Source organism: Rhinatrema bivittatum, chromosome 9 (assembly GCF_901001135.1).
Source record: "Rhinatrema bivittatum chromosome 9, aRhiBiv1.1, whole genome shotgun sequence".
In the NCBI taxonomy this organism is placed as follows: Eukaryota; Metazoa; Chordata; class Amphibia; order Gymnophiona; family Rhinatrematidae; genus Rhinatrema; species Rhinatrema bivittatum.
In genome coordinates this window covers 73,133,768-73,150,765 of record NC_042623.1, presented here as the reverse complement: position 1 = coordinate 73,150,765, position 16,998 = coordinate 73,133,768, and the positions used below count along the sequence as shown (strand labels likewise).

Here is a 16,998-nt window from a genome sequence, read left to right as displayed (position 1 = left end):
CAGATATGCACAGGATAGGAAAAGGCTACAAAATGATATCCCAGTGAGCAATGTTGGATCAATTGTGAGGAAATGGAAGCTGCATCATTCCACCCATAAACTGCTTAAACAAGGCCGTCCCTCAAAACTCAGTGTCAGAGCAAGAAGGAGACTTGTGAGGGAAGCCACAGAGAGGCCAACAATCACTTTGAAGGAGCTACAGAGTTCAGTGGCTGAGGCTAGAGTGGAGGTGGACCAGATAGATATCAAGAGCTCTGCACACAACTGGCCTGCATGGGAGGGTGGCTAGAAAGAAGCCATTACTGACTAAAAACTACATCAGAGCATATCTAAAGTTTGCAGAAAGCATCAGAGTGACCCAGCTAAAATGTGGGATAAGGTATGGTGGTCAGATGAGACAAAAATGGAGCTTTTTGACCAAAATTCAAAACACTACTGTGGTGCAAACCTGTCCATTCCTCTGCAAGCACCATCCCAATAGTAAAGTATAGGGGTGGCAGCATCATGTTGTGGCGATGCTTTTCCTCAGTGGGGACTGGGCATCTTGTTAAAATTGATATACAGGGAGATACTAAAGACAACTTGCTTCAGCCTGCTAAAAAACTAAAACTTGGGAGAAAGTTCACCTTTCAGCAGAAGGCCAAAGCAACACAGAAGTGGTTGAACGACAAAAAGGTACCGTATTTTTCGCTCCATAAGACGCACCTGACCATAAGACGCACCTAGGATTCAGAGGGGGAAAATTTAAAAAAAAAAAATTGTGCTAAACCGGCTCTGCGTCTGGGCGTCTTATGGAGCAAATTAGGGGAGTGCATAGTTTTTTTTTTCTCCCCATTTTGTTTTCGGGTCTGGGGAGGGCCATTTCGGTCCACTCCCCAGATCAGAAAACTTTTCTTCCTGTGGGAACCCCCAAACCCCCCCCCCCCCCATCCCAACCCTTTAAATTAACAACCTCCACCCCCCTGACCCCCCAAGACCTGCCGAATTAATTTCCTGCAACCCCCACCCTCCTGACCCCCCCAAGACCTGCCGAATTAATTTCCTGCAACCCCCCACCCTCCTGACCCCCCCAAGACCTGCCAAACGTCCCTGGTGGTCCAGCGGGGGTCCAGGAGCGGTCCGGGAACGATCTCCTGGGTGTGAGCCGTCGGCTGCCAGTAAACAAAATGGCGCCGACGGCCCTATGCCCTCACTATGTCACTGAGACCGACCGCTGCTATTGGTCGGTCTCAGTGACATAGTGAGGGCATAGGGCCGTCGGCGCCATTTTGTTTACTGGCAGCCGACGGCCCTATGCCCTCACTATGTCACTGAGACCGACCAATAGCAGCGGTCGGTCTCAGTGACATAGTGAGGGCATAGGGCCGTCGGCGCCATTTTGTTTACTGGCAGCCGACGGCCCACGCCCAGGAGATCATTCCCGGACCCCCGCTGGACCACCAGGGACGTTTGGCAGGTCTTGGGGGGGGTCAAGAGGGTGGGGGGTTGCAGGAAATTAATTTGTCAGGTCTTGGGGGGGGGGTCAGGAGAGTGGGGGGTTGTAGGAAATTAAGTCGGCAGGTCTTGGGGGAGTCGGGGGGGGGGGGGGGGTGTTTGTTAGATTTTTGTTTGGTTTTTTTTTTATATTCGCTCCATAAGACGCACATACATTTTCCCCCCACCTTTGGGGGAAAAAAAGTGCGTCTTATGGAGCGAAAAATACGGTAAATGTTCTACAATGGCCAGGTCAAAGTCCAAATCTCAGTCCAATCGAGAATCTGTGGCACTGTTTGAAAACTGCAGTTTAAAAGTGTCATCCAACCAACCTGAACAACCTGTAGCAAACCTACCAGGAAGAGTGGGCAAAAATCACTCCCAAACTGTGTGCAAAGTAGTAGAAACATACCCCAGACTTAAAGCTGTTATTGCAGTAAAAGGCAGTTCTATCCAGTACTAGTCTGAAGGACTGAAATAATTATGCAAGAGCATTTTTCAGTTTTTCATTTTATTTTACAAAAAATAGAGAAATAATGAATTGTGACTTTAAAAATTTACTTTAAGAGCATACTGGTTGGCAATGACTGTCTGGAACAATCTGTGTAAGTGTCATTTGTAATCCATACAGATCTGACCTTTTAGGGAGGTTGAATACTTTTGCAAGCTACTGTAATTACATACTTAACAAAACTACAACTCCCCAGAGCCCAGCTAGGTCAGTGCAACTTTACTGATAGTGGAAGAATACTGTCCAGAAAGGTTATAGGGGCCTTCAAAGCCAGATGTTTGGCAAAAACCATACTAGTATTGATAGCAATTTAGATGTTCATATGTAGTTAAACATGGGAAGGAAGGCATGCTTGATGCAAACTAAATAGTGGATCTTGTATGTTTATCAATCCAAGATGGTAGAATATAAAAGAGAAAGATGACAAAAACTGTCTTAGACAGTACCAGAGAAGATGCCCTTTTCTATCTCATTTCTTCTCTCCTCTACTGTGTCATCAAATTCTGATGAGAATGTTTCTTCTTATAACATTATACTTAGTATCTTCATTTTCAGTTTTTATTTTATTTGTCCCGGGAATTTATCAGTGTTTGTTACAACAAGAACAAAAAAGATATTTACCAGAAAAAACAAGTTGTTTCCTAGCGTGTAGACAGATGGATTCAGGACCAGTGGGTTTATGCTTCCCTACCAGCAGATGAAGACGGAACAAGCTGACGTCACAATATATATATATATATATAGCCCTGCAGTGACCCTAGCCTGCCAGTATTCTCCGTCTCCAGTAGATGGTGGATGTGCATCTCCCTATGTGGATTGCTTCAAGTTTTTTGGAAGGAGAAATTTTAAATTCTGGAAAAGAGCCCTGCTCTCCTACGGTGATACCTAAAGGTCCCTCCCCCAGATGAGAATTCCTGAGATGATTTCCGTGGTCCCTCAGAGGTATGCTTGGTCCAGTAGCTGGGTTTCCAGGTGTGGACTTAACTGCTACTTCAGCTGAAAGGCAGTGGGTGCAGGAGGCCAAGAGTGGTGGTGACGGCAGATGCCCTCTCTCCCCCTCCCCCTCCCCCCCCCCGAACCAGAGACTCTGTATTCAGCCGGTAAGCGCTGAGCTCAGGTAAGGTTTTTAAAAAAAAAAAAGGAAAGGTTTAACCTGAATCAGAGTTAGAGGGGTTTAAAAAAAAGGAAAGGTTTAACCTGAATCAGAGTTAGAGGGGTTTCAGGACTTCCTCTGTTCTCCGTTCTTGGCACGCCATACCGACATTCGTTCCCACTCCCGTTGGGGTTGGGAAACTGGGCAGCCGGGTGGATTGAGCAGCCCCCAGTGGGCTAGGCCCCACACTTAGGCTTTGTTCTTGCATGCTGTGTGGTAGGCCGCGACAGCCATTTTCACGCGTTCTTGTTAGTGTGCTGCTACCCTCTGTAAGCCGTTGGTGTGCACATTGTGTCAGCTCTGCACATGCATTGTGCGCTCAGGTTTTGAGCGTGCTTTTTACACGTACAAACATTTTTACATACTTAACTTGGTGCACAGGTTGCACATGTGCCTTGCCATGCTTTCTTCCAGGCACTTAATATTTGGATGCTTTTCAGTTTTGAGTGCGAGCCATTCTGACACACGTTTACTGCTGTGATGGCGCCAGTAAGCAAGAAGCCTAAGCATCTTCCTATTTGTGTTGCTTGTCATCTTAGGGCTTCTCAATCTGACATGGCTTCTAACCTTTGTCAGCGCTGCTCAGATGCTCAGGGAGAGTTGTTTTCCTCGGATTTTGCTAAGCAGGGTTCCTCCCATTCTGATGATGGGTTGGTCATGGCTTTGACTGGGGGGGTCTCCAGATCTTGATTGTCCCTTGATTGGCTCCTCTGCTGGCGAGGGCAGTTCTGTGGGACCAGCTCCAGTTTCTTCTGGGCTTGGTTTGGACCCAGCTGCTTTTTCTTGGGTGGAATTTTTTCAAGGGTTACAAGCCTTTGTTCAGGTGCAGTCCTCCGCTTCCCATTTCTGTCCGGTAAGACCTTCAGCTGCTGGCTTCTCCCTCTTCCAGTCCTATGCTTAAGTGCCGAGGCTCACCTCAGCTCTCTCCCGGTGTTGCCGACAGGAATCTGGATCGCACGGATGATGAGGTTGATCCTGATTCCCTGGATGATGGGAATATTCCTCCAGGGCTGGAAGTGTCGAACCATATTGTGGTTCTTTCATAGAGATGAACTGCCGGCTCTGATTTTCCAGACATTGAAACAGCTGGGTGTCCCTGATTCAGATGCTATGTTGGAGCCAAGGAAAAATCCCATTTTGGTTTCCTTACGTAAAGCCTCTTGTGACTGATGCCATTCAGGAATTGACTGATCTGGAATGGGATGCCCCAGGGGCAAATTTTAAAGGTCGGACATTGGAACGTCTGTATCCCCTGGATCTTGCTGTGAGAGAGCGTTTGTGTTTTCCCAAAGTGGATGCTCTGGTTTGTTCCGTCTCTAAGCAGACTATCCCTGTAGAGGGAGGAGCAGCCTTGAAGAATGTACAAGATAGAAGGATTGAAGCTATTCTTAAGCAAGCCTTTGAGGTGGTGGCAATGAATTTACAGATTGCCTCCTGTTGTGCCCTAGTGGCGAGATCTTGTCTGCTTCTCTCTCAGGAGGCTGAAGGGAATTCCAGAGCGGTTATGGAACCTGCTGCCGCCTTTTTAGCTGACGCAGGCTGTGATTTGGTCCGGACCTCAGCCAGAGAAGTGGTTTTGGTGATAGCGGCCAGGCGACAACCCTGGTTGCGAAATTGGTTGGCTGACACAGCCTCCAAAGCCAATCTTACAAGATACCCTTTAAAGGCTCGCTCTTGTTTGGGAACGAGTTTGAGAAACTGGCCAGTAAGTGGGGCAAGTCTCCAGTTCCTCAGTTGCCAGAGGATTAAAAAGCAGTTACAGCACCCCTTTGTTATGAGAGGTGTCTCCGGGGTTCCAGGCATTTTCATCCCTACAGAGGGACGACCTTTCAGCGGACTTGGCCTTTCGATAGGTCTCGGACCTTTCATCCCCGACAGCCCAAGAGAGGAGCAGGCTCGGGTGGCATACCTTCCCAAGCCTCCCAATGAAGGTTTGCTGACCCACCTTCCAGAACAGGAAATAGGGGGATGGCTCTCTCTCTTTTATCGGAGGTGGGTGGAGATCATGTTGGACAGTGGGTTCTGGAGATAATACGAGAAGGGTATGCACTGGAATTTCACAGTATTCCTCGGGACGTGTTCATGGTGTCCCCTTGCAACTCCCCATAGAAAAAGCAGGCAGTGAAGTTTACACTTCAAAGGCTCCTCACACTGAGGGCTATGGTTCTGCTGCCCATATTGCAAGAAAGTATGGGGCTATAAGCCGTTTATTTTGTTGAGCCCAAGAAGGAGAAGGGCTCCTTTCGTCCCATCCTGGATCTCAAGAGCGTCAACAGTCATTTGAAGGTGACTCATTTTCACACAGAAACCTTATGCTCTGTGATAATGGCGGTGCAATCAGGGGAATTTCTGATCTCCTTGGATCTGTCAGAGGCTTACCTTCATATTCCCATCCAATTGGAATACCAAAGCTTTCTATGCTTTGCGGTGTTGGGGCACCATTATCAGTTTCGGGCGCTGCCTTTTGGTTTAGCTCTGCTTCCAGAACATTTTCCAAGGTTATGGTGGTAGTAGTGGCGGCCTTGTGAAAAGAAGGAATCCTGGTGCACCCATATTTGGACGACTGGATGATTCGAGCCAAGTCTCAGAAGGAGAGCCGTCTGGTGACACACAAGGTGATCTCCTTATTGCAGGAGCTCAGTTGGGTGGAATATCTGAGGGTCCGGTTCGACCCGGGACAGGACAGAGTTTTCCTAACGAAAGTTCGGATGCAGAAATTGATGTCTCAAGTGCGTCAGTTGATGAACACCGTACGCCCGATGGTGTGGTCCTACTACAGGTGCTCAGCTTGATGGCGGCTATCCAGGAAGTGGTGGCATGGGTGCATATGCATCCTCGTCAGCGTTCTGTGCTATCTCATTGGAACCCGCAGTCTTAGGACTATGCGGTTCGGCTCCACTTGCCGATGGAACTCTGCTCCAACTTCCAGTGGTGGTTCAGGAAGATCATCTATCTGAGAGAGATTTCCCTTGTCCTCTCCGATCTGGTTGGTATTCAAGACAGATGCAAGTCTCTATGGTTGGGGGGCTCACTGTCTGGAGTTAATGGCACAAGGGCGTTGGAATGCCGAAATGTCCTGCTGGAACATCAATCGCCTGGAGGCCCAGGCAATATGGCTGGCATGCTTGCAGTTCAGCCACTGGCTGCGGGATCAAGGTGTTCGCATGATGTCAGACAACGTGACAATGGTGGCCTATATTAATCACCAGGGAGGGAACCAAGAGTCAGCAAGTGTTGCAGAAAATAGACCAGCTAATGGAATGGGCGGAAGGTCATTTTCAGATGATCTCTGCTTCTCATATTGCTGGAAAAGACAATGCAAAAGCGGACTTTCTTAGCAGGGAGAGTCTCGACCCAGGAGAGTGGGTGTTGTCAACTGAGGCGTTTTAGCTGATTGTGGCTTGCTGGTGACTTCTCGAAATGCGAAGGTTCCTTGATTCTACAATCGCAGGAGAGATCCGTGGTCCCTAGGAATAGGTGCTCTTGTTGCTTTATACTTTTCCTCTGTGGCCTTTGCTGGGCAGGATAATTCGCAAGATCGAAGACCACAGGGGGGCTATTACTGCTTGTGGCACCAGACTGGCCCAAGTATCCATGGTATACAGATTTGCAACTACTCCTGGTGGAGGCCCCCCTTCATCTTCCGCCACACATGGACCTGTTACAGCAGAGACTGGTTGTTCACAAGGATCCTGTTTTATGTTTGGCCCTTGAGAGGACTCGCCTGTTAAAGCATGGTTATTCCTCTATGGTGTTGCCACCTTACTCTGCACTCGCAAGTTCTCCACTTCTTTGGCTTATATGCGAGTTTGGAGAGTTTTTAAGGCCTGGTGTGAGGAACAGGGTGTTCTTCCTCATTCAGTTAAGATCTCTCTCATTCTGGATTTTTTGCAGGATGGGTTGAATAAAGGTTTGGTCCTTATTTCCTTGAAGGTGCAGGTTGTGGCTCCTGCTGTTTCAGAGGCCTGGTGAATAGTGCTTCATTGTCGTCTTGATGTGGTCCATTTTTTGAAGGGAGTGAAGCATCTTAGGCCTCTCTTGAGGTTACTGGTTGCATAGGTACTGGATATTTTGGCAGGCCCTACATTCCGACCACTGTGTAGCCTTTCTTTGCAGTCATTGAATTTTTGAGCTGCAGGCCTCGTCTTGCCAGGTGACTCCGTGAGCATTACAGCTACGTACTGTTCCATCCTTCTTGTGCAAGGTAGTCTCGGTCTTTCATTTGAATCAGTCTCTTTCCTTACCATCCCTGGATAAAGTCAGGGATGCGGGGGAGTATTGCCTCTTGCACTCCTTGGATGTCAGGTGACTTTTTATGCGGTATCTGGAGGTTTCTGAACCTTTTCAAAAGACATATCAACTGTTTGCTGCCCATGGTGGGAGTAAGCAGGGTGCTCAGGCTTTGCGGGCTACCATAGCTCGCTGGATTAAGGAGGTAGTCACGGCCGTGTATGTGAATGCTGGAAAGCCGTTGCCTTCTCAGGTTAGGGCTCATTCCACTAGGGCTCAGGTAGTGTCATGGACAGAAGTTAGTTTGTTCTCTCCCGTTGATATCTGCTGAGCTGCGAGGTGGTCCTCCTTACACACTTTTTTCCAGGTTTTTCGTCTGGATGTGCTGGCCTGGGAGGATGCAGCCTTTGCCAGGTGCGGGGTTGACTGGACCTCGGGTAGCCTCCCACCGTGTTGGGGAGTAGCTTTGGTACATCTCACTAGTCCTGAGTCCATCTGTCTATACATTAGGAAATGAAATTACTTACCTGATAATTTTGTTTTTCTTAGTGTAGACAGACTCAGCTTCCCGCCCTCGGCTGCTGCATGAGTGTGTTAATAGTCCTCCTGTGGGGCTCTGAGTTCCAAGGGATTACTGGTAAGTGTTCATCCAGTCCCTAGCTTGGGTTGCCTAGAATCTTACGTGAGTTCAGTATAGTTGTTTCAGCTCAGTTCTGGTTACCTGTTTTTAGTCATGTTTTTAATCAAGTTTTTTGCTAGTCTCTCCACAGTTGCTTTTGAAGTGAATACTGACAGGTTGGGGTCACTGCAGGGCTACATATACTGTGACGTCAGCTTGCTCCGTCTCCATCTGCTGGCAGGGGAGCATAAACCCCATTGGTCCTGAGTCCATCTGTCCACACTAAGGAAAACAAAATTATCAGGTAAGTAATTTCTCCATTTTTTTCTGACTTCTCTCATTTTTGTTGTAATCAACACTGATAAATTCCCAGGGCAAATAAAATAAAACCAAAATGAAGGTCCCTGACTATACTCTCCTCTGGGCAGTCTTGCTCTACCCTTTCCCTGTCCTGTAAGGCATACCAAAGCCCAAGCTTGGCTCACCTCCAGCATTCACTTCCTGCATTCCTGCACCTACTCTGCTGAGCATATCTGGCTGGAGTTTTTCTGCTATTATGCTTGCCGGATAATATTTTCATGTCCATATCCGGATTCTTTTGGGATTTTGGATTTACAAGCAATATTTCTTGTGGTATTTCTTCCTCTATAACATCATTAAAACCTATCCTTTCCTTTCTGAGCATACTACAAAAATGTTCATCCACTCTTATCACCTCCCGCTTAGATTACTGAAATTTGTTCATGGGCCTCCCACTGTATTATTTAATGTTTCCACTACAATCTGTTCAAAATTTGGCTTCACGACTATCTTCCTTCAGTGTTGCTACGACCATGTAGCCCCTTTTCACAAGTTGCTATATTGGCACTCTGCTTTAGCATACAGTTCAAGCTTCTCTTACTCCCCTACAATTGTATTCACTCTGTTGCTCCTCATTACTCATTTTTTCTTCTCCTTTCTTTCCCTATTCCCCTTTCTCTTAAGCTCTATTCATTGGTCATTTGTCTGTGCCCTTCTCCACTGCCAATTCCAGCTTTGTGCTTCCACCTTACTGGGCCATATGTATAGAATAGACTTCCCAATTTCAATGTCATGCTCACTCTCTGGCCATATTCGTCCACTCTAAAAACTCATCTGATTGAGGCTGCTTTTAAATCCTAACCTATTCTCTACTATAAATACACTTCTTATAGACTATTTGTCATGTATGTTTGTCCTGACTAGATTGTAAACTGCATGAAACAGGAACTATCTTTTATATGTCTTTACAGCACTGTATATGTCTAGTGGTACTTTAAAATTGAGAAGTAGTAATATAAGTGGTCACGTTGTGTGACTAGCAGTTGGGTGATATCCTTAACAGCATGGATAAGAATAACTAGGCAGACTGGCTGGATCGATTGATCTTTCTCAGCCATCATATACATTGATCTGAAAATGTGGACTCTTGGCCTCAAAAGCTTATGAATCATTAAATATGTTTTTGGTACTTTAGATTAAAATGGTGGAAATTCTGGACATGTCATCTACTATGTTACTGTCTGCATTGATTTTCTATCAGGTGGCAAACCTAAACCTTTTTGAACTACAGCAAGTTGCTTCCTTTTCCCTAATGCAGCTGAATTGGAAGGTGAAGATTGCCACTGGCCCCAACCCAATACTTTTGTCATAGAAAATCACCAATAGTTAGTGATCCTCTGTCACTTATTCTAACCATGGGCCAGTTATTGTCATATACCTGGATTTACCCAACTGCAATTATTTCTTAAACTTACTAGTTACTCCTGAATTGACTATGCATATTTCAGAAGTATTAAACTCTGAAGTCTGTATGTTTTTGGTTTAGTTGAAATGCACTGTATAAATACTAATTATTATTGAGTGGTACAACATTGTTATCCAATACTCTCCTGGCCAGGTTGTTTTTGTCATAGAACTTACATAGTGAAAATAATCTGTTGAGGAAGAATACTGTTTTTAGTTTGGAAAATCTACTCATTTGTGGTTCTTATTTTTTTTTCTCCTCCCCCCCATTAAGGCAATGGCTTCCAAAATCCAAAATGGTTCCTCTAGGAATTGATGAAACTATTGACAAGTTAAAAATGATGGAAGGTCGAAACTCCAGCATTCGAAAAGCCGTGAGAGTTGCCTTTGATCGTGCTTTGAATCATCTGAGTAGGGTGCAAGGAGAACCTGTTAGTGACTTCAGCGATATTGACTAAGGATGGCACTACAAAGACCAGAAAATGCTTCATCAAAACTTGAGCTTTATTAACCAATCTCTTCCTGTAAAAGAATGTATTGAAGATACAATTCTGTAATCATTGATTCAGTGGCTGAGCTATGTAAGGGAGGAGTTTGCGTTATCACTGCCGTTTTGATGATTTTACTTGTCTTGTAGTTTAAATGAGCTTCCACTATTATTGTTAAAAGTTATGTTTATAGTGTTCATAAATTGTACATATGTGTATATTGCTTGATCCTTAACTTATTCTGACTTTTAGAAGTAGTTCCTCAATTTCCCCTTTTTTGTTGAGGGGATTTCTTTTTTTATTTGTGTGTGTGTGTGTGGGGGGGTGGGTGTAATTTGTTTGTTTAGCAAAATAAAAGTATAGTACCTAAGCACCTGTTCCAAAAATATTAAGGTGTTTTGTGAATATTAACCTCAGTATCAAATACAACATCAAAGGTATGTTGTTGCTGAAAGTATATAATAAGAGTATGGTGCTGCTATATCTTTTCATGTAGCCCCTTTTATTTTCTTGTATATCAAACCTCTTTGCACAAAGTACCACATATTTAATGCCTTTCATGTAAATTAACAGTATAGAAAGTACAAATGCATATTTCAAGAAATGAAAATTATATTATTTTGGAGGGTACTTTGTAGGAAAGAGACAGTGCTTAAAATTATGCTGTTTATCACTTGCAAATCACCAAAAAAAAAAAAAGAACCACCCACTCCATTGCCATCCAAAATAAGTTTAGTCTTTGTTCTAAATTGACTGAGTACATTTTCATCAGAAATACCTTTGTCTCCCATAGATGTTTTTGTTTCCCATAATGATCTGTGCATTATTTATTTAGAACTGTTAACTTGCTTTATAATTAAAATTTAATTTGATAAAGTCTGATATCCCATTTTTATACAGGCATATGAGAAGGCAATTGTTTTTTTGAAGGAAATGTATTTGAGTCTGTTGTAAAATACGACTACAGTATATAATTTTAATTTGTAACTTGTAACCTTTTGTTTAAATTGAGGGGGGGAGGTTATGTAACTTGTTTTAATTTAGAACAGCTTGGTAGCAATAGCAACTTTGGATACATTTTTATGGTACATGTGATGTATATAGGATTAGTACTTTATTTTTATTTTTAAAAGACATAAAGCATTATGTTAGGGTTGAAGTAGGGTGGGTTTCCAGAACTGCTTTTATATTAAATAATAAAGACAAGATTTTAATTGTATCTGTCATATTTTCATTCATAGATTTGAAATATAGTAATAAGGTATGTTTATACATACATTTATATTAGTGTTATTTTCTAAAATTAAAATATTCAGAAAATTTTAGTAATGTCCAGATATAACTTTTTACAAAAAAATGCTATGTAAGTTATCTGTGTTGTATATACTCTGATAAATAAAGGGAGTAATTGGGGTAAGATAATCAGATGCCATATAGCTAAATGTAATGTTCAAATGGAAAATGTTTTTTCATTAGAAAGAGTCTTAATACAAAGCTGAAGAAGTATAGGGTCAGTGGCAACATGATACATTATTTTTACAGAAAGGATAGATTCATGAAACAGCCCTTGTTCAAAGTAACATTTTTCTCCTATTGTTAGAATTCCAGCAATCATGGGACGAACACAGAATCTTCAGTAGTGGTAAATCTAGAATATAGTAGAGAGAAAGTATATACAATATTGCAGTAGATAGGCTTTGTGGTCTTTATCTGTTGTAATAAAAATTTTTTCCTCTGTATTTGAAAATTCCCAATGAAAGCAGGCTGTTTTCCTGCTTCAAGTCCTAGAAGTACATACATGGTTTTATAATGTTATGTCTTCAGAATCTTGGCGTAACTGCATTCATTCAGGGTTAAAGGTTCAGTACTTTTAACAAATATACTTAACACATGTATACTGAACTTTTGTAGCAGTTGCATGTGAACAGGTTGCCAAGCAGACATTCTGAGCAAGCTCCAGATTTTAAATCTATTTTTTTTCTGAAGTTTCATGTTTGTGCAAATGAAAGCTTTTGTAGACAACAGACAAGACTTTTACATGAGCTTTAAATTTAGCTTTATCGGTAAGAAACTGTGAGGGCTAGGGTTATTCCCTCTTGGCTCACTGACAAAATTGGACAGGACTTTTTTCCAGAATAATGCTGCTTTATTACTCAAGTGATACCACAAGGAGAAGGCCACTAGGAACAAGCTGTAGTAGTGTTCTAAAATCCATTTCATTCAGTGAATCTTAAATACTATTTCTTGACAAAGGAAACAGTATGCCAGGGTTTGGTTGCATAAATGTCTCACGCCTTAAGTTTGTCATTTCTGCAAGCAAAGCACATATTTTTCCACTTTCAAAAGATATAGTAAATCACATCCTCGGGTAGAATATATAGTGCTTCAAAATTGTGCAAGCAGGCTGTCAAGTTTGCCTCAATTTTGCTTAATCTGTAAATGTAGACCTAAGATAAAGGTTATAAAGAAGAGTGAGAGTATATTCTTGCTTGAAACAAGCATGACAAAAGGCTTGATTCACCCAAATTTAGGACTTTAGAAGTTCTAGCAGAAATATTTTTGATGATTTCAATGAATAGAAGTAATTACATATTTCCTAGAGCGTAGCAGATGGACTCATAACGAATGGGTATAGTGTGCTCGTGCTAGCAGTTGGAGATGGATCTGATGTCAGCACGTAGTACATATACCCCTGCAGGAAGTGCAGACGCTCAGTAATTTCAGTCTCCAAAGCAGTTTGGAGCTACCTCATGCTCGCTGAGCGTTTTTCCAAATTCTAACGATTAAATTCATAGAAGAATCCTACCTGAAGACGAGCCCCGCACTCCTGCAGTGATACCCTCGGGTCCCTCCCCCAGTTGAGTTTCCCGACGTGATTTCCGTGGTCCCTCGGAGGTAAGAGCCTCGGTCCGGTGACCGAATCGTGGCAGTGACCTAGCCCCTGCGTGAGAAGGGCTCGGGCGCGGCATAGAGGCTGCCTCGGTCCCGATCCGTTCGCGGTGAGGACTTGGCCCCCGAGCGAGACGAGTTCGGGCGCGGCTTAGAGGCAGCAGGTGCACTTCCTCGAGCGCGGCAGTGACGGTAATCACCCTCTCCCCCCGCAGCCGGAGACCTCCCGGGTCGCAGCCGGGAAGCGCCGAAGATCAGGTAAGGCATACATCTTTACTTTGCTGGTCTCCGAAGAGCGAGAATTAGCGGGGTCTGCCTACGTGGAAGCCCGCCATTTTGCCTGCCTGCTCGCCATTGCCATCTGCCCTGGTTCGCCGCCTCAATCTAATGTTAAGATTTAAGCGCACAGGCAACGGGCGCGTATGTTAGGCGCCCGAAAGTACTTGGGCGCACATTGATAGGCGCACGCTGATAGGCGCATATTGATAGGCGCACAGCTTTCGCGCATATTACAAGGTGCATACTTTCGGCTGGGAGCGCACCGGCGCATAGAGATAACAGACGCAATGGAGCGTATGAGAGCCCAGGCGTCCACAGAGCCGGCACCTCCAGAATCAGGCATAAGAGCTCTAGGCCTCTGCTCAGCATGCCACCTCAGAGCCACACAGAGCGAGGAAGCAGACTCCCTATGTGCCCAATGTGAGGAGGCCCTGGGAGTTCCAGGCCAGGGTCGGTCCCAGCCCAGATTAATTGCCAGTTCCTCAGGGAACACCCCGGACCTAGCAGGCCGAGGTGAGCAACCGGGGAACCCTAGAGACCTGGTGCCCCTGAGGCTAGACTCTGCTTCGCTCTCCTGGGTGGAATTATTCAAGGGGATTCACGCCTTTGTCAAAATGCAGTGTGATCCCCGAACGGACCCATACGTACCAGATGACCCTGCCCCTGGACCCTCTAGACCAGCGGTTCTCAACCTGGGGGTCGCGACCCCGGCGGGGGTCGAACGACCACAACACAGGAGTCGCCTAAACCCCAACCACCGGTACCGGGCCGTTGGGGTTTTTTGCCGGTCCGCGGCTATTTTTTCTGCCAGTCGCGTTTTTTTTGGGCTTGTTGGGCGGGACTTGTGCTCTGAATCAGGACGGACTGTAACAGAGCACAAGTTGGGTGGGACTTGTGCTCTGTTACAGTGATTGGCTGCTGCTGCTGCGATGAAGCCTGTCCATAGCAGGCGCACCCTATCCCTATATTGCAGCAGTAAGCCAATCAGAGCAGGAGCTGCAAGCCTTGTTGATGCATACGTCAGGAGCACATTTTGTGGGCAGACCCAGCCAGCACAGCATCGCACGTGGGCGGAACGGGAAGACCAGCAGCACAGCGTTGGAGAAAAACAGCAAAGAAATCCAGAGTGTGCAGCTACAGCCAGATATCAGGAGGGAAGGAGTTAGTATGTTGGGAGAGGGTAATGAGTGTGTGGGGGCTGGGGATGTACTGGGGGGAATGAGTGTGTGGGGGGCCAGAAATGTGCTTGGAGAGGGTTAGGGAGATGGGAATGAGTGTGTGGGGCCAGAGATGTGCTGGGGGGAATGAGAGTGGGGGGGGGGCCAGAGATGTGCTGGGGGGGGGGGAATGAGAGTGTGTGGGGCCAGAGATGTGCTGGGAGGGGGGGAATGAGAGTGTGTGGGGCCAGAGATGTGCTGGGGGGGGGGAATGAGAGTGTGGGGGCCAGAAATGTGCTCTGAGAGGGTTAGGGAGGTGGGAATGAGTGTGTGGGGCCAGAGATGTGCTGGGAGGGGGGGGGGGGGGAATGAGAGTGTGTGGAGCCAGAGATGTGCTGGGAGGGGGGGGGGGAATGAGAGTGTGTGGGGCCAGAGATGTGCTGGGGGGGGGGAATGAGAGTGTGGGGGCCAGAAATGTGCTCGGAGAGGGTTAGGGAGGTGGGAATGAGTGTGTGGGGCCAGAGATGTGCTGGGGGGGAGGGGGAATGAGAGTGTGTGGGGCCAGAGATGTGCTGGCGGGGGGGGGGGGGGGGAATGAGAGTGTGTGGGGCCAGAGATGTGCTGGGAAGGGGGGAGAATGAGAGTGTGTGGGGCCAGAGATGTGCTGGGAAGGGGGGAGAATGAGAGTGTGGGGGGCCAGAGATGTTCTGGGAAGGGGGGAGAATGAGAGTGTGGGGGGCCAGAGATGTGCTGGGAGGGGGGGGAATGAGAGGGTGGGGGGCCAGAGATGTGCTGGGAGGGGGGGGAATGAGAGTGTGGGGGGCCAGAGATGTGCTGGGAGGGGGGGGGAATGAGAGGGTGGGGGGCCAGAGATGTGCTGGGAGGGGGGGGGGAATGAGAGTGTGGGGGGCCAGAGATTGTGCTGGGGGGGGGGGGAGATGAGGAGAATGAGAGTGTGGGGGGCCAGAGATGTGCTGGGGGGGGGGGGAGAATGAGAGTGTGTGGGGCCAGAGATGTGCTGTTACACATGAACTGTATTTGGCAAACATTATTAAAGGGAGCCAGGATAATCAATTGAAGGCTGCAGCTGAGGACTGATTCATTATGACTCATGTAGAAATTAGTGCATTTTCCAGGTTAGTCTGCATAACACAATTCTCAACATTCAGCATTATTTCTGCATAGACTTTTATCTGAGAGGCTCTGAGGTTGTGAGGGAGCCAGTAAGAGTGAGAGCATGAATGTGTATGAGAAAATCCAGGGGAGTAAGAGTGTGTGTGAGTGGGGGGGGGGGGAGAGTGTCTTACACCCTGAGAGTGTATCAGTGTCTGTGAGAGTGAGAGGTTATGGTGGGTATAAGAGCATGAATGTGTATTTATGACAGTGTATGTGTGAGAGAGAATGGACATGTGAGTATGTGTGAGAGAGAGAGGATAACCTCCTAATCCTCGACAATATCAGGGTGACTGGAAATCAAGAGCTCCCATGTATGGACAGCAGGGGCTTTTTAAAATCCTTATTAGTTTTAATTATTGTGTGTCATTTGATATATGTGCTGTTTTGAAATATTATTGGTGTTTGGGAAATTATAATAATGTATATGATTTTAATTAATAGAAATTCTATTTATCAGTAATTTTAAAATATTCTTTTATTAGTATGGTTTTACTATTATAACTGATGCTTTATGTTTCTTAATTTTATTGTTTTATGAGGAATGGTGGTTCTGTTTATAAATGTCATAATAAATAAATATGCACTAAAATCCAACCCCATCCATAACCCTGCCCCCATATGACCAAAGCCCCACCCTCACCCCGCCCTCGCCCTGCGAGGGCGGGGCGAGGGGTCACCGCAACATGAGGAACTGTATTTCGGGGTCACGGCATTAGAAAGGTTGAGAACCACTGCTCTAGACCTAGGCATGGCCACTCGCCACCCGGAAGCCCCACTTATGGGGATTCAGATTGCTCTGAGGAAGAAGGCGAGCTTCCCGAGCAGGGAGAACTTCCCTCGGGGATAGAGCCGTATCGAACCATGAGACGCTTCTTTCTTAAGGAGGATCTCCCAGACCTGGTCTCTCAATGCCTGTCGGAGCTGGCTATCCCGGGCCAAGGCACCCCAGGGGAACCTAGAATGAACCCCCTGCTAGAGGGCCTTCGTCAAACGGCTCACCATTTTCCCCTCCTTCAAGCAGCACAGCAGCTAATCGATCTGGAGTGGAATGCGCCGGAGGCCTCATTCAAAGGGGGTCGGGCCTTGTCTAGCATGTACCCCCTGTACCCGGCAACTAAGGAGCTGCTGGCGTGCCCCAAGGTAGACGCCATAGTCTGCGCAATTGTGAAGCGCACCACCATTCCAGTGGAGGGAGGGGCGGCCCTCAAGGATGCGCATGACCGGCGCCTGGACGCCATTCTGAAACAAGCCTTTGAGTT

The 16,998-nt window shown here is 46.2% G+C and overlaps 1 protein-coding gene across 7 annotated transcripts in view; it reads left to right on the top strand.

The window, feature by feature from the left end:
* The window catches only part of BRD1 (bromodomain containing 1), a 569,207-nt gene extending 557,750 nt beyond the window's left edge, over positions 1-11,457 (top strand). For all 7 annotated transcript variants that reach the window (XM_029616229.1, XM_029616225.1, XM_029616224.1 and 4 more), the window contains one exon: positions 10,025-11,457. In XM_029616229.1, the coding sequence (XP_029472089.1) occupies positions 10,025-10,208 (184 nt within the window). In that variant the 3' untranslated portion in view covers positions 10,209-11,457. The remainder of the gene's footprint in view (positions 1-10,024) is intronic.
* Positions 11,458-16,998: the final 5,541 nt, after the last annotated feature.